Below are 21,802 nucleotides of genomic sequence, written 5' to 3' on the forward strand. Positions count from 1 at the left end.
ACTTCAAAATTCTACAAAAAGAGTGCTTGCAAACTACTGATTTGAAAGAAAGGTTTAACTGCTTGAGTTCAATCCACACATCACAGAAGTTTCACAGAGAGTTTCTTTCTAGTTTTTATCTGGGGATGTTCAGTTTTCACACTAGGCCTCAGTTGGCTCCAAAATGTCCCTTCACAGATTCTACAAAAAGAGTGCTTCCAACTTGCTGAGTCTAAGGAAAGATTTAACTATGTAAGATGAATCCATATCAACACAAAGGAGTTTCACTAAGAGCCTTCTTCTCGTTTTCATCTGGGGATACTCCATTTTTTTACCATAAGCCACATTGGGTTCCCAAATGAAAATACACAGATTCTACAAAAAAAGTACTTCTCACCTGCTGAATCAAAAGAAAAGTTTATCTTTGTGAGATAAATTCACACATCACAAAGCAGTTTCACAGAGAGCTTCTTTGCAATTTTTATCTGAAAATATTTAGTTTTTCTCCATATGCCTCAAAGGGCTCCAAAACATCATTTTGCAGATTGTAAAAAAAGAGTGCTTTCAATCTGCTGAATCAATTAAAAGTTTAAATCTATGTGGTAAATCCACACATCAGAAAGCAGTTTCACAGAGAGCTTCTTTCTAGTTTTTATTTGGGGATATTCCGTTTTTCACCATAGGCCTCAGTAAGTTCCCAAATGATTCTTCATAGATTGTACAAAAAGAGTGCTTCCAACCTGCTAAATCAAAAGAAAGGTTTAACATTGTGTGATGAACCCACACACCAGAAAACAGTTTCACAGAATGTTCGTTTCTAGTTTTTATCTGGGGATATTTGGCTTTCCACCATAGGTTTCCATGGGCTCTGAAATGTCTTTTCTCACATTCTACAAAAAAGTGCTTCCAACCTGCTGAATCAAGAGAAAGGTTCAACTCTGTGAGATGAATCCAAACATTACAAAACAGTTTCACAGAGATCTTCTTTCCAGTTTTTATCTGGGGATATTTGGTTTTCACCATAGGTCTCTATGGGCTTTCAAATGCCCCTTCACTGATTCTACAAAAAGAGTGCCTCCAACCTCCTGATTCAAAAGAAAGGTTATATTTGTGAGATGAATCCACACATCAAATAACAGTTTCACAGACAGTTACTTTCTAGTTTTTATGTGGGGATATTCGGTCTTTCACCCTAGACCTCAATGGGCTATGTAATGTCCCCACACAGATTCTACAAAAACAGCATTTCCAATCTGCTCAATCAAAAGAAAGGCTTAAGTCTGGAAGATGAATGGAAACATAACAAAGCAGCTTGAGAAAGAGCTTCTTTCTATTTTTTATCTTGGGATATTTGGTTTTTCATCATAAGCTTCAATGGGCTCCCAAATGACCCTTCACAGATTCTACAAAAAAGTGCTTTCAACCTGCCCAAATCAACAGGAATATTTAGCTCTGTGAGAGGAAAACTAACATGTCAAAGCAGTTTCACAGAGAACTTCTTTTTAGTTTTTATCTGGGAATATTCTGTTTTCCACCATAAACCACAATGGGCTCCCAAATGTTTTTTTTTTTTTTTTTTGCAGATTCTACAAAAACGGTGCTCCCAACATGCTTAAGCAAAAGAAAGGATTAACTCTGAGATAGAATCTAGACATCACAAAGCAGTTTCACAGAGTGCTTCTTTCTAGTTTTTATGTGCGGATATTCAATTTTTCATGGTAGCCCTCAGTGGGCTCCCAAATGTCCATTCACAGTTTATACAAAAAGAATGCTTCCAACCTGCTGAATCAAAAAAAATTTAGCTCTGTGATACGAATCCACATACCACAAAGTAGTTTCACAGAGAGCTTCTTTCTAGTGTTTATCTGGGAATATTCTATTTTTTACCATAGGCCTCAATGGGCTTTCAAAGGTCCCTCTGCAGATTCTACAAAAAGAGGGCTTCCAATCTGCTGAGTCAACAGAAAGGTTTAACTCTGTGAGATGAATACACACATTACAAAGTAGATTCACAGGAAGCTTCTTTCTAGTGCTTATCTGGACATATTCTGTTTTTCACCATAGTCCTCAATGTGCTCCCAAATGTTTATTCGCAGCTCTTACAAAAACAGTGCTCTTAACCTGCTGAATTGGCCTCAAGGGGCTCCCAAATAACCATATGTAGTTTCTACAAAAAAAAGTGTTTCCAACCTGCTGAATCAAAAGAACAGTTTAACTCTGTGAGATGAATGAACAAATCACAATCACAAAACGGCTTCACAGAGCACTTCTTTCCAGTTTTTATCTGGGGATATTGTTTTTCACCATAGGCCTCAAAGGGCTCCCAAGTGTTCCTTCACAGATTCTACAAACAGAGTGCTTCCAAACTGCTGATTCAAAAGAAAGGTTTAACTCTGTGAGATGAATCCACAAATCACAAAGCAGTTTCACAGGGAGATTCTATGAAGTTTATATCTGGTAATATTCAGGTTTTCACTATATTTCTCAAGGGGCTTTCAAATATCCCTTCACAGATACTACAAAAAGAGTGCCTCCAACCTGATGAATAAAATGAAAGGTTTAAATCTGTGAGTTGAATCCAATCATCACAAAGCAGTTTCATAGAGATCTTCTTTCTAGTTTTTAATCTGGGGATATTTGGTTATTCACAATAGTCTTAAATGGGTTCCAAAATATCCATTTCAGATTCTACAAAAAAAGTGCTTCCAACATGCTGAATAGAAAGAAAGGTTTAACTCTATGGGATGAATTCACACACCACATAGCAGTTTCACAGAGTTTCTAGTTCTGATCTGGGGATATTAGGTTTTTCACCATAGGCCTCAATATGCTGTCAAATGTCCCTTCAAAGATTATACAAAAAGAATGCTCCCAACGTGATGACTCAAAAGAAACGTTGAACTCTGTGAGGTGAATCCACATATCAAAAAAAAAGCAGTTTCACAGGGAGCATCTGTCTAGTTTTTATCAGGGGATATTTGGTATCTCACCATAGGTTTCAATGTGCACCCAAATGTTCCTTTGCAGATTCTACAAAATAAGTGTGTCCAAGCTGAATCAAAAGAAAGGTTTAACTGTGTGAGACGAATCCACACATCACAGAACAGTTTTACAGAAAGCTTCTTCCTAGTTTTTACATTGGGATATCTGAGGGTATTCTGTTTGTCATCATAGGCCTCCATGGGCTCCTAAGTACTCCTTTGCAGATTCCAGAAGAAGAATGCTTTGAACCTGCTGAATCAAAAGACATGTTTAACTTTTAATTTATATCGGGAGAGTTTGGTTTTGTACAATCGGTCTCCACGGGCTCCAAAGTCTTTCTTTGCAGATTCTATAAAAACAGTGCTTCCAACCTGCTTAATCTGAAGAAGGATTTAACTTTTTTGGTTGAATCCACACATCACACAGCAGTTTCACAGACAGGTTCTTTTTAGTTTTTACCTGGAAATACTAAGTTTTTCACCAAAGGCCCTAATGGGCTCTCAAGTGTCCCTTCATACATTCTACCAAAAGAGTGTTGCAAAGCATTTTCACACATAGCTTGTTTCTAGTATTTATTGCGTGATAATTCAGTTTTTCACTACAGGGCTAAATGGGCTCAGAAGTGTCTGTTCCTTCATTCTATAAAAAGTGTGTTTCCAGCCTCATGGATCAATGCAGAGGTTCTACTGGGTGAGATAAATAAACACATCATAAAGTATTTTCCCCAAATAGCTTCTTTATAGTTTTTATCGCGGGACATTCGGTTTTTTACTGTGGGCCTCAATGGACTCAGAAATGTCCCTTCAGAAATTCTACCAAAATCCTATTTCCAACCTGTTGAATCAAAAGAAAGGTTTAACTTTGTGACATGAATCCACACATTGCAAAGTGTTTTCACAGATAGCTCGTTTCTAACATTTAACATGAAACATTTGTTTTTTCACTATTGGCCTCAAAGAGCTCAGAAATGTCTTTTCAAAGATTCTCAAAAGAGTTTTTCCAACGTGGTGAATCAAAACAAACGTTTAATTCTATGAGATGAATCCAGACAACACAAAGAATTGTAACAGATAGCTTTGTTTTAGGTTTTATCATGGACTACTGTTTTTATACAATAGCCCTCAGTGGCCTCAGAAATGTCCCTCTGTAAATTTTACAAAACCAGCATTTCCAAACAGGTGAATCAAAACTCAGGTTCCATTCAGTTTGAGGAATCCACACATTACAAAGGATTTTTACAGATACATTTTAAAAGGTTTTAACACAGAATATTCAATTTTTTACTACAGGGCTCAATGGGCTCAGAAATGTCCCTTCGTAGACTCTACAAAGAGTGTTTCCAATCTGTTGAATAAAAACAAAGTTTTAACTCTGTGAGATAAATCTACACATCACAAAGCATTTTCACAGAGAGCTTGTTTCTAGTTTTATTGCAGGATATTCGGTTTTCACAATAGGCCTCAATGGGGTCAGAAATATTTCTACCTAGATTCTACAAAAAAAAAGTGTACCCAATCTGTTGAATCAAATCAAGGGTTTAACTCTGGGAGATTAACCCACAAGTCATAAAGCATTTTCAGAGATAGCTTGTTTATAGTTTTTATCGCAGCATATTCTGTTTTCCCCTATAGGTCTACATGAGCTAAGAAATGTCCCTTCATACATTCTACAAAAAGAGTACTTCCAACCTGTTGAATCAAAAAAAGCTTTAACTCTGTGAAATGAATACACAAATCACAAAGCATTTTCCCAGAGAGCTTGTTTCTAGTTTTTGTCTCAGGACAGTCCGTTATTTAATATAGGCCTCAATGGGCTCAGAAATGTCCCTTCTTAATTTCTAAAGAAAGCGTATTTCCAACCTGTTGAATGAAAACAAAGGTTCCATTCTCTGAGATGAATATGCACATCACCATGCATTTTAACAGACAGATTGTTTCTAGATATTATCAAGTTATATTCGGTTTTTCACTATAGGTTTTAATGTGCTTGGAAGTGTACTATGAAAGATTTTTTTTAAAAAACTTTTTAGACCCTGGAAATCAAAATACAGGTTCATCTCTGTCAGGTAAATCCACACAACACAGAGAATTTTCACAGATAGTTTGTTTCTAGATTTTATCATTGGATATGTGGTTTTACATTTTGCTTCAAGTGGCTCAGAAATGTCCCTTCATAGATCATACAAAAAAGAATCTTTCGAACCTGGTAAACCAAAACACATTCCATTCTGTGAGGGAAATCCACACATCACAAAGTATTTTCACAGATAGCTTGTTTCTAGTTTTTTATCACAAAATATTTGGTTTTACACTATATGCCTAGATGGGCTTAGAAATATCCCTTTGTAGATTCTACAAAAAGAGTGTTTACTACATGGGGAATCAAAATAAAGGTTTAACTCTATGAGATGAATCCACACATCACAAAGCATTTTCTCAGAGAGCGTGTTTCTGGATTTTATCACGGGATACTTGTTTCTTCATTATAGGTCTCAATGGGCTCAGGAATCTCTCTTTGTAGATCGCACAAAAAGAGTATTTCTGCCTGCTGAAACAAAACAGAGCTTTAACTCTTTGAGACTACTCCACACATCAAGAAGCATTTTTATAGATAGGTTGTTTCTAGTTTTTATCGCAGGATATTCAGTTTTTCACTATAGGCCTCAATGAAATAAGAAATGTCCCTTCATAGATTCTACAAAAAAGTGTTTCCAATGTGTTGAATGAAAAGAAAGGTTTAACTCAGTGAGATGAATCCCCACATCGCAAAGTATTTTCACAGATAGCTTGTTTCTAGTTTTTATCATGGGATTTTTTTTTTTCTTCCATTGTGCTCAGTGGGCTAGAAAATGTCCCTTTGTAGATTCTATGAAAAGAGTGTTTCCAACTTGTTGAATCAAAACAAAGTTTTAACTATGTGAGATGAATCCACACACTGCAAGGCATTGTTTAACTAGGTTAATAGAATCCAGCCATTGCAAAGCATTTTCACAGATAGCTTGTTTCTAGTTTTTAATCACAAAATATTCAGCTGTTCACTATAGGCCTCAATAGACTCAGAAATGTTTCTTTGTAGATTCTGCAAGGTTGTTTTCGACTTGTTGAATCAAAAGAAAGTGAGGAAAAACACATGAATCACAAAGCATTTCCACAGATAGCTTGATTCTATATTTTATTGTGGGAAATTCTGTTTTTACTGTAGTCTTCCATGGGCTTAGATACACCCCTACATAGATTCTGCAAAAAAGTGTTTTTAACATTTTGAATCACATTAACCATTGAACTCTGTGACATGAATTTCCATATCACAAAGGATTTAAAAAATAGTTTGTGTCTAGTTTTTATTGTGGGATTTGAGTTTTTTTTTTTTTTTTTACTATAGGCTTCAATTTGCTCAGAAATGTGTCTTCAAAGAATCTACAACAGAAGTGTTTCCAGCCTGGTGAATCAAAATATAGGTTCCATTCGTTGTAATGAATTCACATATACAAAGCATTTTCTCAGATACCTTGTTTGTAGTTTTTATCATGGAATATTCGATTTTTCAATATAGGGCTCAATGGGCTCAAAAACGGCCATTTGCAGGTTCTACAAAAAGAGTTTTCCCAACTTGTTGAAACAAAACGAAGGTTTCAGTCTCTGAGATGAATCAACACATCACAAAGCATCAATGGGCTCAGAAATGTTCCTTTGTAGATTCTACAAAAAGAGTGCTTTGAACCTGTGTTTTGATTCACCAGGTTTTTTCAAATGGAACACAGGTTCCATTTGCTGTGATGAACCCACACATTACAAAGTATTTTCACAGATAGGTTGTTTCTAGTTTCATTTTTTTTTTTTTTGAGACGGAGTCTTGTTGTGTTGCCCAGGCTGGAGTGCAGTGGCACGATCTCGGCTCACTGCAAACTCCACCTCCCGGGTTCACGCCATTCTCCCGCCTCAGCCTCCGAGTAGCTTGGACTACAGGCGCCTGCCACCACGCCCGGCTAGTTTTTTGTATTTTTAGTAGAGACGGGGTTTCACCATATTAGCCAGGATGGTCTCGATCTCCTGATCTCGTGATCCACCCGCCTCGGCCTCCCAAAGTGCTGGGATTACAGGCTTGAGCCACTGCACCTGGCCTGTTTCTAGTTTTTAAAGTGGGATATTCAGTTTTTCACTATAGGCCTCAATGGGCTCAGAAATGTCCCTTCATATACTCCACAAAAAGAGTGTTTCCAACCTGGTGAGTCAAAAGAAAGCTTTACCTCTTTTAGACAAATCCACAAATTGCAAAGTATTTCACAGATAACTTATTTTTGTTTTTATAGCAGGATATTTGATTTTTCATTATTGGCCTCAATTTTCTCAGAAATATAACTTCTTAGCTTCTACAAAAAGAGTATTTCCAATCTGGTGAATCAAAACACAGGTTTAACTCTGTAAGATGAATTCACACATCACAAAGCATTGTCACATATAGCTTGTTTCTAGTTTTTACTGCAGGATATTCAGTGTTTCACTATAGGCCTCAATGAAATAAAAAATATTCTGTCATAGGTTCTACTAAAAAAAAAAAAAAAAAGTGTTTCCAACCTTTTCAATCAAAAGTAAGATTTAACTCAGTGAGATGAATCCTTACATTGGAAAGTATTTTCACAGGTAGCTTGTTTCTAGTATTTATTGTTGGATATGCAGTTTGTTTCTATTGGCCTCACTGGGCTAGGAAATGTCCCTTTGTAGATTCTACAAAAACAGTGTTTCCAAACTATTAAATCAAACAAAGGTTTAATTCTGTGAGATAAATCCAAATATTGCAAAGCATTTTCACACAAACTTGTTTCCAGTTTTTATCTTGGGATATTCAGTTTTTCACTATGGTACTCAATGGGCTAAGAAATACACTTTTGTAGATTCCACATAAAAAGTATACCCAACCAGCTGAATCAAAAGAAAGATTTAACTCTGTGAGATGAATCCACACCTTGTAAAGCATTTTCAAAGATAGGATGCTTCTAGTTTTTATCGCAGGATATTGTTATTCACATTAGACCTCAAAATGCTCAGAAATGTCCCTTTTCAGATTCTATGAAAAGGATGTTTCCAACCAGTTGAATCAAAACAATGGTATAACTCTCTGAGATAAATCCACACATTGAAAATCATTTTGATAGGTAGCTTGTTTCTAGTTTTTTCACAGTATGTTTGGTTTTTCAATGGAGGGCTCAATGGGCTCAGAAATGTCCCCTTGTAGATTTTACAAAAAGATTGCTTCCAACCTGTTGAATCAAAAGGAAGCTGTATCTTTGTGAGATTAACCTCTACATTGCAAAGCAATTTTACAGATAGCTTGTTTCCACTTTTTAAGGTGAAATATTCGGTTTTTCATTATAGGCCTCAGTAGGTTCAGAAATGTCCCTTCATAGATCTTACAAAAGTGTTTCCAACTGTTTGAATCAAAACAAAGGTTTAGCTTTATGAGATGAATCCAGAAATCGCAAAGCATTTTTAAACATAACATGTTTCCAGTATATATTACAGGATATTCGGTTTTTCACTACCGGCCTCAATGTGCTTTGAAATTTCCTCTCGTATATTCCACAAAAATGGTGTTTCCACCCTGGTGAATCAAAACACAGGTTTCATTCAGTGAAATAAATCCCCATATCACAAAGCATTTTCACAGCTTGTTTTTAGTTTTATGGAAGATATTTGTTTTCTTTGTTTGTTTTACTGTTGGCCTCAAGGGGCTCAGAAATGTCCCTTCATACATTGTACAAAAAGGGTTTCCAACTTGTTAAATCAAAACAAAGATTTAATTCTGTTAGATGAATCCACACATTGCAAAAAATTTATACAGATAGATTGTTTCCAGTTTTTAAGGCAGGATATTGTTTTTCACTATAGGCCTCAATGGGTTCAGAAATGTTGCACCGTAGATTCTACCAAACAGCATTTCCAATTGTTTGAATTAAACCAACAGTTTAACTCTGTGAGATGAATCCAGAAGTTGCAAAGCATTTTCACACATAACTTTTTTCTAGTTTTTATCACGGGATATTTGATTTTTCACTACAGGCCTCAGTAAGCTCAGAAATACCCTTCATAGAGTCCACAAAAAGAGTGTTTCCATCCTGTTGAATCAAAAGGAAGGTTTAATTGTGTGAGAAGAATCCACACATGTCCAAGCATTTTCACATAGCTTGTTCTGAGTTTTTATTGCAGGATATTCTGTTTCTCTCTACAGTTCTCAATGGGCTAAGAAATATTTCTATGTAGATCCTACAAAAAGACTGTACCCAACCTGTTGAATCTAAACAAAGGTTTAACTATTTGAGATGAATCCAAACCTTATGACTTGTGATGTAGTTTCACAGACAGCTTCTTTCTAGTTTTTTTGTTTTTTATTTTTTGTTTTTTGTTTTTTTTTGAGAGTGTCTCGCTCTTTCACCCAGGCTGGAGTGCAGTGGCACGATCTTGGCCTCCTGGGTTCATGCCATTCTCCTATCTCAGCCTCCCGAGTAGCTGGGACTACAAGCACCCACCACCATGCCCAGCTAATTTTTTTTTTTTTTTTTTTTTTTTTTTAGTAGAGAAGGGGTTTTACCATGTTAGCCAGGATGGTTTAGATTTCCTGACCTCGTGATCCACCCACCTCAGCCTCCCAAAGTGCAGGATTGCCAGCATGAGCCACCACACTTGGCCTTATTTCTAGTTTTATCTTGGGACATTCTATTTTTCACTTTAGGCCTTAATGAGCTCAGAAATGCCCCTTAGTAAGTTCTACAAAAAGTGTGGTTCCAATCTGTTGAACCAAATAAAAGTGTAACTCTCTGAGATAAATCCACACATCACAAAGCATTTTCACAAGTAGCTGGCTTCTAGTTTTTAGCACACTATATTTGGTTTTGCACTGTTGGCCTCAGTGAGCTCAGAAATGTTCCTTCATAGATTCCAGAAAATGAGTGTTACCAACCTGTTGAATAAAATGAAAAATTTAACTCTGATATAAATCCACACATTGCAAAGCATTTTCTCATATATTCACAGGATATTCGGTTTACACTGTAGGCTTCAATGTGCTCCCAAATGTCTCTTCATAGATTCTGCAAAAAAAAAGAAAAAAAATAAAAAAAGAGTTTCCAACATGGTGAATAAAAGCACAGGTTCCATTCTGAGAAATGAATCCACTACATCACCAAGCATTTTCACAGATAGTTTTTTTCTACTTTTTATCACAGATATTTGATTTTATCTATAGGTCTTAGGTTCAGAAATGTCTTTTTGTCTATTCTACAAAAAGAGTGTTACAACCTGGTGAATCAAAAAAGGGCTTCTAGACTGTGAGATAAATACACACATCACAAAGCATTTTCACCAATACCTTGTCTCTAGTTTTTATCACGGGATATTCAATTTTATGTAATGGGCCTTAATGGGCTCAGAAATATCCCTTTGTCGATTCTACAAAAAGAGTGTTTCCAACCTCGTGAATAAAAATACAGGTTTCATTCTGTGAGAATAATCCCCACTTCTTAAACCATTTTCGAAGATAGCTTGTTTCTAGTTTTTATCACAGAATATTTGCTTTTTCACTATAGGCTTCAATGGGCCTATAAATGTCAATTCGTAGATTATACAAAAAGAGTATTTCCAACGTGGTGAATCAAAACACAGGTTTAACTCTGTGAGATCAACCGACACATCACAGAGCATTTTCACAGATAGCTTGTTTCTATTTTTATCGCAAAATATTTGGTTTTGCACTATATGCTTACATAGGCTCAGAAATATCTCTTCGTAGATTCTACTAACAGAGTGTTTCCATCCCATTGAATTAAAACACAGGTTCCATTCTGTGAAATGAATCCCTACATCACAAAGCATTTTCTCAGATAGCTTGTTTCAATTTTGTTATCGTGGGATCGGTTATTCACTATAGGCTTCAATGAGCTCAGAAATGTCCCTTCATAAATTCTTTAAAACAAAACAAAACAAAACAAAACAAAAAAAAAACTGTTTCCAATCTGGTAAGTCAAACCATAGGTTTAATTCTATGAGATGAATCCACATATTAAAAAGAATTTTTGCAAATGGCTTGTTTCTGGTCGTTATCACAAGATACTCGATTTTACACTATAGCCTTCGATGCACTCAGAAATATCTGTTACTAGATTCTACAAAAATAGTGTTTCCATCCTGTTGAATCAAAACACTGGTTCCATTCTGTGAGAGTAATCCACACATCACATAGCATTTTCACGAATAGCTTGTTTCTAATTTTTATCACGGGATATTTGGTTTCTCATTAAAGGCTTCAAAGGGCTCTGAAATGTCCCTTCCTAGATTCCACAAAAAGAGTATTTCCAATCTGTGAATCAAAACACAGGTTTAACTCTGTGAGATGAATCCATACATCACAAAGCATTTTCACGTGTATCTTGTTTCTAGTTTTTATTGCAGCATATTCTGTTTTTCACTACACACTTTAACGGACTCAGAAATGTCCCTTTGTAGATTCTATAAAAAGAATATTTCCAACCTGGTAAATTGAAACATAGGTTCCATTCTGTGAGATGAATCCGCTACATCACAAAGCATTGTCGTCAATAGTTTTTTCTTTTTTTTTTTAGTTTTTATCACCAGTATTTGATTTTATCTAATGGGCTTCAGTGGGCTCAGAAATGTTCCTCTGTCGACTCCATAAAAAGTGCTTTTAACATGGTGAATCAAAACAGAGCTTCCAGTCTGTGAGATGAACCCACACATCACAAAGCATTTTCACTGATAGATTTTTTCTAGTTTTTATCACAGCATATTTGATGTTATCAAATAGGCCTCGATGGGCTCAGAAATGTTACTTCTTACATTCTACAAAAGAGTGTTTTCAACCTTGTGAATAAAAACAAAAGTTTCGGCTGGGTGCAATGGCTCATGCCCATAATCCCAGCACTTTGGGAGGCCGAGGCGGGTGGATCACGAGGTCAGGAGTTCAAGACCAGCCTGGCCAAGATGGTGAAACCCTGTCTCTACTAAAAATACAAAAATTAGCTGGGCGTGGTTGTGGGTGGTTGTAATCCCAGCTACTCGGGAAGCTGTGGCATAGAATTGCTTGAATCCATGAGGCGGAGGTTACAGCGACCTGAGATCGTGCCACTGCACTCCTATCTGTGACGGAATCTGGAAAAAAAAAAGAAGTTTCATTCTGTGATAAGAATCCACACTTCACAAACCATTTTCACAGATTGCTTGTTTCTAATTTCTATCACAGGATATTCGGTTTTACATTGTAGGTTTCAATGTGCTCCCAAATGTCTCTTTATAGATTCTGAAGGAAAAAAAAAAGTTTCCAACCTGGTGAATCAAAGCACAGGTTTCATTCTGTGAGATGAATCCACACATCACCAAGCATTTTCAGTTAGTGGGTATCTAGGTTTTAAAGCAGAATATTTGGTTTTTTACTACAAGCTTCAATGGGCTCAGAAATGCCCCTTCATAGATTTCACATAAAGAGTTTTTCCAACCTGGTGAATCAAAACACAAGTTCACCTCTCTGAGATGAATCCACACATCAAAGAGCATTTTCACAGATAGCTTGTTTCTAGTTTTTATTGCAGGATATTTTGGTTTTCACTATAGGTTTCAAAGGGCTCAGAAATACCCTTTCGTAGAATCTACAAAAAGAGTACTTCCATCCTGTTGAATCAAAACACAGGTTCCATTCTGTGAAATAAATCCAAACATCACAAAGCATATTCACAGATAGGTTGTTTCAATGTTTTTTCGTGGGCTTTGTTTTTCACAATAGGCAACCAATGGGCTTAGAAATGTCCCTTTGTGGATTCTTCATAGTCTTTTTAACCTGGTGAATCAAAACATAGGTTTAACTCTGTGAGATGAATCCATGCATGACAAAGTAGTTTTAGAGGTAGGCTGTTTCTAGTTTTTATTGCAGGATATTCAGTTTTTCACTATTGGCTTTAAAGGGCTCAGAAATATCCCTTTGCAGATTCTACAAAAAAGAGGGTTTCCAAACTGGGGAATCAAAACACAGCTTTCATTCTGTGACATGAATTCACACATCACAAACCATTTTTGCAGATGGTTTTTCTCTAGTTTTTATCACAGGATATTCGGTTTTTTAGTATAGGCTCCAATGGGCTCAGAAATGTTTCTTCATAGATTATACAAGAGTATTCCCAACCTGGTGAATCAAAATGCAGGTTCCATTCTGTGAGATGAATGCAAACGACACCAAGCATTTTCACAGATATCTTGTTTCTGGTTTTTATCGCCGGACATTAGGTTTTCACTATAGGACTCAAAGGGCTCAGAAATATTTCTTCGTAGATTCTACATCAAGAGTTTTTCCAACCTGGTGAATAAGAATACAGGTTGCATTCTGTGACATGAATACAGAAATCACAAAATATTTTCATAGATAGCTTGTTTCTAGTTTTTATTGCAGGATACATGGTTTTTCATGATAGAATTAAATAAGATTAAAAAAAAATCCCTGTGTAGACTCTACAAAAAGTGTTTTTCCTACCTGGTTAATCAAAAGACAGGTTTAACTCTGTGAGATGAATCCACACATCATAAAGAATTTTCACAAAGAGCTTGTGTCTAGCTTTTATTGCAGGATATTCATTTTTTCACTATAGGGCTCAGAAATGCCCCTTCATAGATTCTATTAAAAAAAAGTATTTCCAACATGGTGAATCAAAAGACAGATTCCATTCAGTGAGATGAATGCACATATCCCAAAGCATTTTCAAGATGGCTTGTTTGTAGTTTTTATTGTCTGATATTTCATTTTATCTTATAGGCCACATTGGGCTCAGAAATGTCCCTTCATAGATTCTGCAAAAAGAGCATTTTCTACCTGGTGAATCAAAATACAAGTTTAACTCTGTTAGATGAATCTACACATTACAAAGCATTTTCATAGCTGGCTTGCTTGTTGTTTTTATGGCAGGAAATTTGGATTCTTACTATAGGCTTCAATGGACTCGTAAACATCCCTTCATAGAGTCCACAAAAAGAGTGTTTCCAGTCTGTTGATTAAAACACTGGTTCCCCTCTGTGAGATTAACCCATCACATTACAAAGTGTTTTCACAGATGGCTTGTTTCTAGTTTTGATCACGGAATTTTAGATTTTATCTTACGGGCCTCAAAGGGTTCAGAAATTTTCCTTCTTAGATGCGCCAAAAAGAGTGTTACCAAACTGATAAATCAGAACGCTGGTCCCATTCTGCAAAATTAAGTCACACATCATGAAGCAGTTTCACAGATAGCTTGTTTCTAGTTTTCACCAAGGGATAGCTGATTGTATCTTATGGGCCTCAATGGGCACAGAAATGTCCTTTCATAGGTTCTATAAGTAGATTGTTTCCAACCTGATGAATCAAAACATAGATTCATTTCTGTGAGATAAATCCACACATCACAAAGCATTTTCTCAGCTTGTGTCTAAGTTTTATCATGAGATACTTGATTTTATCTTATGGATCTCAATGGGCTCAGAAATATCCCTTCAAAGATTCCACAAAAAGAGTATTTCCAACCTGGTGAATCAAAACACAGGTTCCACTCTGTGAGATTAATCTGCATATCAGACAGCATTTCTACAGATAGCTTGTTTCTAGTTTTTATTGTGGGATATTAGGTTTTTCACTACAGGCTTCCAGGTGCTCAGAAATGTTTCCTTATAGATTCCACAAAAAAGGTGTTACCAACCTGATGAATCAGGATTTTTCCCTGTCAGATGAATCCACAAATGACAAAGCATTTTCACAGATAGCTTGTTTCTAGTTTTTATCACGGAATATTCGGTTTTACACTATAGGTTTCAATGAGCTCAGAAATATCCCTTAGAATCTACAAAAAGAGTTCTTATTCTGTTAAATCAAAACACAGGTTCCATTTTGTGAGAGGAATACACACATCACTAAGCATTTTCACAGATAGCTTGTTCTTTATTTTTTATCATGGGATATTCTGTTTCTTAATATAGGCTTCAATGGGCACTGAAATGTTCCTTTGTAGATTGTACAAACAGAGGGTTTCCAACTTGGTGACTCAAACCACAGGTTTAACCCTGTCAGATGAATCCACACATCACAAAGCATTTTCACATATAGCTTGTTTCTACTTTTTATTGTGGGATATTCTATTATTCACTATAGGCTGCAATGGGTTCAGAAATATCCTTTCATAGATTCTGCAAAAACAGTGTTTCCAACCTCGTGAATCAAAACACAGATTTCATTTTGTGAGATGAATCTACTACATCACAAAGCATTTTCGCAGACTTTTTTTCTAGTTTTTATCGTAAGTATTTGATTTTCTCTTATGGGCCTCAAAGGCTCAGAAATGTCCCTTTGTCGATTCCACAGAAAGAGTGTTTCCAACCTCGTGAATTAAAATAGAACATCCTGTCTGTGAGATGAATCCATACTTAACAAATCAATTTCAAACAATATTTGAAATACGAAATTTCAACCAATTTCAAACAAACAAACAATAGCTTGTTTCTAGTTTTTGTTACGGGACACTCTGTTTTTGCACTATAGGCTTCAATGAGCTTAGAAATGTCCCTTCATAGATTCTACAAAAACTGTTTCCAACCTAGTCAATAAAAACACAGGTTCCACTCGATGAGACGAATCCACACATCACAGCGAATTTTCACAGATAGATTTTTTCTGGTACTTATCACAGGATATTTGGTTTTTCACTATAGGCTTCAATGGGCTCATAGTTGTCTCTTTGTAGATACTGCAAAAAGAGTGCTTCCAATCTGTTGAATCAAAACAGAGGTTTAACACTGAGATCCATCCACACATCACCAAGGATTATCACAGATAGCTTGTTTCTAGTTTTATCGCGGGATATTCGGTTTTTCACTATAGGCTTCTTTGGATTCTGTAAATGATATAAAAAGAGTATTTCCAACCTGGTGAATCAAAACGCAGGTTTAACTCTGTGAGATTAGTTCACACATCACAAAGTATATTCACATATAACTTGTTTCTAATTTTTATTGGGGGATATTCGTTTTTCAGTATAGGCTTCTACAAAAAAAAAAAAAAAAGTTTTCAATCTAGTGAATAAAAACACAGATTCCTTTATTCGAGATACTGAGATACTACTGGCAGACCCCAATCTAATGATAGAGACACCTGGGTGACCCCTGGTATTCTAATGTGAAGGATTCCTGGATGACCCAAGGCATTCTAATGATAAAGACACAAGAACAACAGCCGGCATTCTAATAGGAGAGACTCCTGGCTGACCCCAGGAGTGTAATGATTGAGACACCTGGGCGACCTCAGGCATTCTTATGGGAGAGACTCCTGGTCGACCCTAGGCAGTCTAATGATAGAGACAACTGGGCGACTACAGGTAGTATCATGGAAGAGACTCCTGGCTGACCCAAGGCAGTGTAATAAGAGAGACACCGGGGCGACCCCGGGCATTCTAATGGGAGAGACTCATGGTCAACTCCAGGCAGTCTAATGATAGAGACACCTGGTGACTTCAGGCGCGATAATGGAAGAGACTCCTGGCCAACCCCAGGCATTCTAATGATAGAGACACCTGGGCGACTGCAGGCATTCTAATGGGAGAGACTCCTTGCCAACCCCGGGCAGCACAATGATAGAGACATCTGGGCAACACCAGGCATTCTAATGACAGAGACTCCTGGGCAACCACAGGCAGTGTAAAGATAGTGACATCCTGGAGACCCCAACATTCTAGTGAAAGAAACTCCTCTACTACCCTAGGCATTCTAATGATAGAGACACCTGGGCAACAGCAGGCATTCTAATGGAAGAGACTCCTGGCCAACCACAGGCCATCTAATGATAGGAAAAATACTGCAAACCCAGGCATTCTAATTAAAGGTACTCCCGGCTAAACCCAGGCATTCAAATGGAAGATACACAAGGTCGACGACAGGCAGTTTAAGGATAGAGACATCTGATCAAATCCAGGTATTCTAATTTGAGACACACCAGGTGGATCCCAAGCATTCTGATAGGAGAGACTCCCGGCAGACACAGATAGTCTAAATATAGAGACATCTGGGCATCCCCAGGCATTCTTATGGGACAGATTCCTGGCTGACCCCAGGTAGTTTAATTATAGAGACACGTGGGCATTACCAGGCATTCTAATAGATGAGACTCTTGGCTGACCCTAAACATCCCAGAGACACCTGAGTGATGGCTGACCCCACGCAGTCTAATGATAGAGACACCTGGGTGACTGCTGGCATTTTCATGGGAGAGACTCCAGGTCAACCCCAGGCTGTCTAATATGGAGACCTTTGGGTGATTCCAGGCATTCTAAAGGGAGATACTCTTTGCTGACCCCAGACAGTCTAATGAGAGAGACACCTGGGCGACCCCAGCCATTCTGATGATATAGAGAACAAGGCAACCCAAGGCATTCTAATGGAAGAAACTCCTGGGTGACCACAGGCATTCTAATGATAGAGACACCTGGGCGACCCCAGGCATTCTAATGGAAGAGACTCTGAGCTAACCACAGGCATTCTAATGGGAGAGCCTCCAGACCAATCCCAGGCAGTCTAATGATAGAGAATACTGGGCGACTTCAGGCATTCTAATGGGAGAGACCCCTGTCCGACCCAATGCCATCTAATTATAGGGACACCTAGGTGACCTCAGGCATTCTAATTTGAGAGACACCTGGTGGACCACAGGCATTCTAATAGGAGAGACTCCTGGCAGACCTCAGGCAGCCTAAGGGTGGAGACACCTGAGTGATCCCAGGTAGTCTAATGGGAGAGATTCTTGGTCATCCCCAGGTAGCCTAATTATAGAGAGATCTGGGCAACCCCAGGCACTCTAATTGTAGAGACTCCCAGCAGACCCCATGCATCCTAATGATAGAGACACCTGAGCGACTCCAGGCATTCTAATGGGAGACAGTCCCAGCTGATTCCAGCCAGTCTAATAATGAAGACACCTAGGGGACCCCAGGCACTCTAATAACACAGTCTCCCAGCCGAACCCAGGCAGTCTAATGAGAGAGACACCTGAGTGACCCCAGGCATTCTAACTGGAGAGACTCCCAGCCGACCCTAGGCATACTAATGATAGAGAAACCTGAGTGATCCTAGGCATTCTAATGGGAGAAACTTTCAGCTGACACCAGGTATTATAATGATAGTTACACCTGGCTGACTCCAGGCATTCTAATCAGAGAGACTTCTGGCCGACCCCAGGCAGTCTAATAATAGAGACACCAAGGAGACCCCAAGGATTCTAATGGGAGAGACTCCAGGCTGACCCAAGGCAGTCTAATGATAGATACCTGGGCGAACACAGGCATTCTAATGAAGAAACTCCTGTTTGTCTTCAGGCAGTCTAATGATAGAGACACCTCGGAGACCACAGACATTCTAATGGGAGAGACTCTTGGTCAACCCCGTGCATTTTAATAATAGAGACACTGGGGCAACCCCAGGCATTCTAATGATAGACACTTGGGCAAAGTCAGGCCGTCTAAAGATAGAGACACCTCGACAACAACAGGCATTCTAATGAAAGAGACTCCTGGCCAACCCCAGGCAGACTAATGATAAAGACAGCTGGGCAACCCCAGGCATTCTGATGGGAGAGAGTCCCAGCAGACCCGAGGCATTCTAATGATAGAGACACCTGGGTGACCCCAGGTATTTTAATAAGAGAGACTCCTGACAGAACCTAGGCAGTCTAATGATAGAGACACCTGGGCGACCCCAGGCATTCTAATAGGAGAAAATCCCAGCTGACCCCAGGCATTTTAATGGAAGAAACTCCTGGCCGACCCCAGACAGTCTAAAGATAGAGGCACACAGTGACCCCATGCATTCTAATGGGAAAGACTCAAGGCCGACCCCAGGCAGTCTAATGATAGAGACACCTGGGCGACCATAGGCATTCTAATTGGGCAGACTCCTGGCCGACCCTAGGCATTCTAATGATAGAGACACCTCAGCAACCCCAGGCATTCTAATGGGAGAGACTTCTGTCTGACCCCAGGTATTCTAATAAAGACACTTGGGCGATCACAGGCATTCTAATGGTAGGGACTCCTGGGCGACCCCAGGCATGCTAATGGGAGAGAAACTTGGGTGAACCTAGGCATTCTAATGACAAACACTCCTGGCTGACTCCAGGGATTCTAAAGATAGAAACACCTGGGCGACTGCAGACATTCTAACAGGAGAGGCTCCTGGATGACCCCAGACATTCTACTGATTAAGACAGCTGGGCAACCCCACACATTCTAATGGGAGAGACTCCAGGTGGAACCTGGGCAGTCTAATAATAAAGATATCTGGGCGATGCCAGGCATTCTAATGGGAGAGATTTCTGACCAACCCCAGGGAGTCTAATGGTAGAGACATCTAGACGACCCTGGGAGTTCTAATAAATGAGACTCCTGGTGGAACCCAGGCAGTGTACTGATAGAGACACATGGGTGACCCAAGACATTCTAATGGGAGAGACTCCTGGCCGACCCCAGGCAGTGTACTGATAGAGATACTTGGGCAGCCACAGGCATTCTAATGGGAGAGACTCCTTTCCTATCCAAGGCATTTTAATGACACAGACACCTGGGCAATTGCAGGCATTCTACTGAGAGAGACTCCTGGCTGATCCCAGGCAGTCTAATGACAGACACCAGGACAACCCCAGGCATTTTAATAGGAGAGATTCCTGACCAAACACAGGCAGTGTAATTACAGAGATGCCTGGGCGAAACCAAGCATTATAAGGGGGGGGGGGGGGGGTGGGGGGATTCTGGCCAATCCCAGGCATTCTAATGACAGAGACACCTGAGTGACTGCAGGCATTCTAATGGGAGAGACTCTTGGATGACCCCAGAAAGTGCAATAATTGGGACACCAGGGCAACCACAGGCATTCTAAAGGGAAAGAAATCTGACTGATCCCAGGCACTGTAATGATAGAAACAGCTGGGTGAGTTCAGGCATTCTAATGGGAGAAACTCCTGGACGACCCCAGGCATTCTAATGGAAGAGATACCGTGCCAAACCCAGGCATTCTACTGATAGAGACACCTGGGCAACCCCAGGTATTCTAATGGGAGAGGCTCCTGGCCAACCTCATTACACTGACCCCAAGCAGTGTAATGATACAGGCATATGAACAACCCCAGGAATTCCAACAGGAGTGACTCCTGGCCGACCCAGGCATTCCAACGATAGAGACACCTGTGCTACCGCAGGCAGTCTAATGATAGAGACAACTGGGAGACCCCAGGCATTCTAATAGGAGAGACTTCTGGCTGACCCCAGGCAGTCTAATAATGATCCAGACACCGGGGCAACTGCAGGCATTCTAATGAGAAAGACCCCTGGCCAGCCCCAGGCAGTGTAATGATAAAGACACCTGGGCCACCCCAGGCATTCTAATGGGTGGGAATCCTACATGCCCCCAGGCATTCCAATAACAAAGACACCTGGGTGACAGCAAACATTCTAATGGGAGAGACTCCTGGCCAACCCAAGGCAGTGTAATAATAGAAATACCTGGACGACCATAGGCATTCTAACGATAGAGACTCCTGGCTGACCCCAGGCCATCTAATGATAGAGACCCAGTGACACTAGCCATTACAAGGGAGAGACTCCTGGCCAAACCCAGGCATTAAAATGATAGAGACACCTGGGCAACCACAGACATTCTAATGGGACAGACTCCTGACCGACCCCAGGCAGTCTAATGATAAAGATACCTGGGCATCCACAGGTATTCTAATGGGAGAGACTCTGGGCTGACTCCAAACAGTGTAATGATAGAGGCACCTGGGCAACTCCAGACATTTTAATGGGAGAGAATCCTGGCTGAACCCAGGCACTCTAATGATAGAGACACCTGGCTGAGCCCAGACATTCTAATGGGAAAGACTCCTGGCTGATCCCAGTCATTCTAATGATAGAGACACGAGGGCGACCATAGGCATTCTAATGGGAGAGACACCAGGATGACCCCAGGCATTCTAATGATAGAGACACCTGTGAGACAGCAAGAATTTTAATGGAAGAGACTCCTGGCCAATCACAGGCAGTGTAATAATAGAGATATTATATCTGAGTCACCCTTGGCATTCTAATGGGAGAGACTACTGGCCAATCTCAGACAGTCTAATAATAAACCTGGGTGACATCAGGCATTCTAATGGGAATGCCTGATTCCAGGCAGTCAAATAAAAGAGAATACCTGGGCAACCCCAGGTATTCTAATGGGAGAGACTCCTGCTGGACCACAGGCAGTCTAATGATAGAGACATTGGGAGACCCCAGGCATTCCAGTGGGAGACACTCCTGGTCAACCACAAACAGTGCAATGATAGATACACCTGGGCAACCCCTGGCATTCTAATGTGAGGGATTACTGGCCAACCCCTGACATTCTAATGAAAGACATACCTGGGCAACCCCAGGCATCTGAGAATAGAGATACCTGGGCGACCACAGGCATTCTAAAGTGAGAGACTCCTGGCTGGGCCCAGGCATTCTAATGATAAAGACAACTGGGCACACACAGCCATTCTAAAGGCAGAGACTTCTGGCTGACACTGGGCAGTCTAATGGTCGAGACACCTAGGCGACCGCAGGCATTCTAAAGTGAGAGATTCCTAGCTGACCCCAGGCACTCTAATAAAAGAGACGTCTGGACAAACCCAGGCATTCTAATGGGAGAGACTCCTTGCTGACCCCAGGCAGTATAATGATAGAGACATCTGGAGGATTACATGCATTCTAATGGGAGAGATTCCTGGTCGACCCCAGACAACCTAACGGTATATACATCTG

General features: G+C 39.6%; 1 protein-coding gene across 2 annotated transcripts in view; it reads right to left on the bottom strand.

The window, feature by feature from the left end:
- Positions 1–9,821: 9,821 nt before the first annotated feature.
- LOC103881346 (putative zinc finger protein 56) overlaps positions 9,822–21,802 on the bottom strand; it is a 33,054-nt gene continuing 21,073 nt past the window's right edge. Inside the window, exons 3-4 of one of the 2 annotated variants that reach the window (XM_017954697.3) lie at positions 15,572–15,743; positions 9,822–10,045 (exon numbers count right to left, since the gene is read on the bottom strand). In XM_017954697.3, coding sequence (XP_017810186.1) covers positions 15,619–15,743 — 125 coding nt within the window. In that variant the 3' untranslated portion in view covers positions 9,822–10,045; positions 15,572–15,618. The remainder of the gene's footprint in view (positions 10,046–15,571; positions 15,744–21,802) is intronic. The other variant, XR_001899013.3, reaches the window with a different exon arrangement.

The sequence above is a fragment of the Papio anubis genome, unplaced genomic scaffold (assembly GCF_008728515.1).
Source record: "Papio anubis isolate 15944 unplaced genomic scaffold, Panubis1.0 scaffold97, whole genome shotgun sequence".
In the NCBI taxonomy this organism is placed as follows: Eukaryota; Metazoa; Chordata; class Mammalia; order Primates; family Cercopithecidae; genus Papio; species Papio anubis.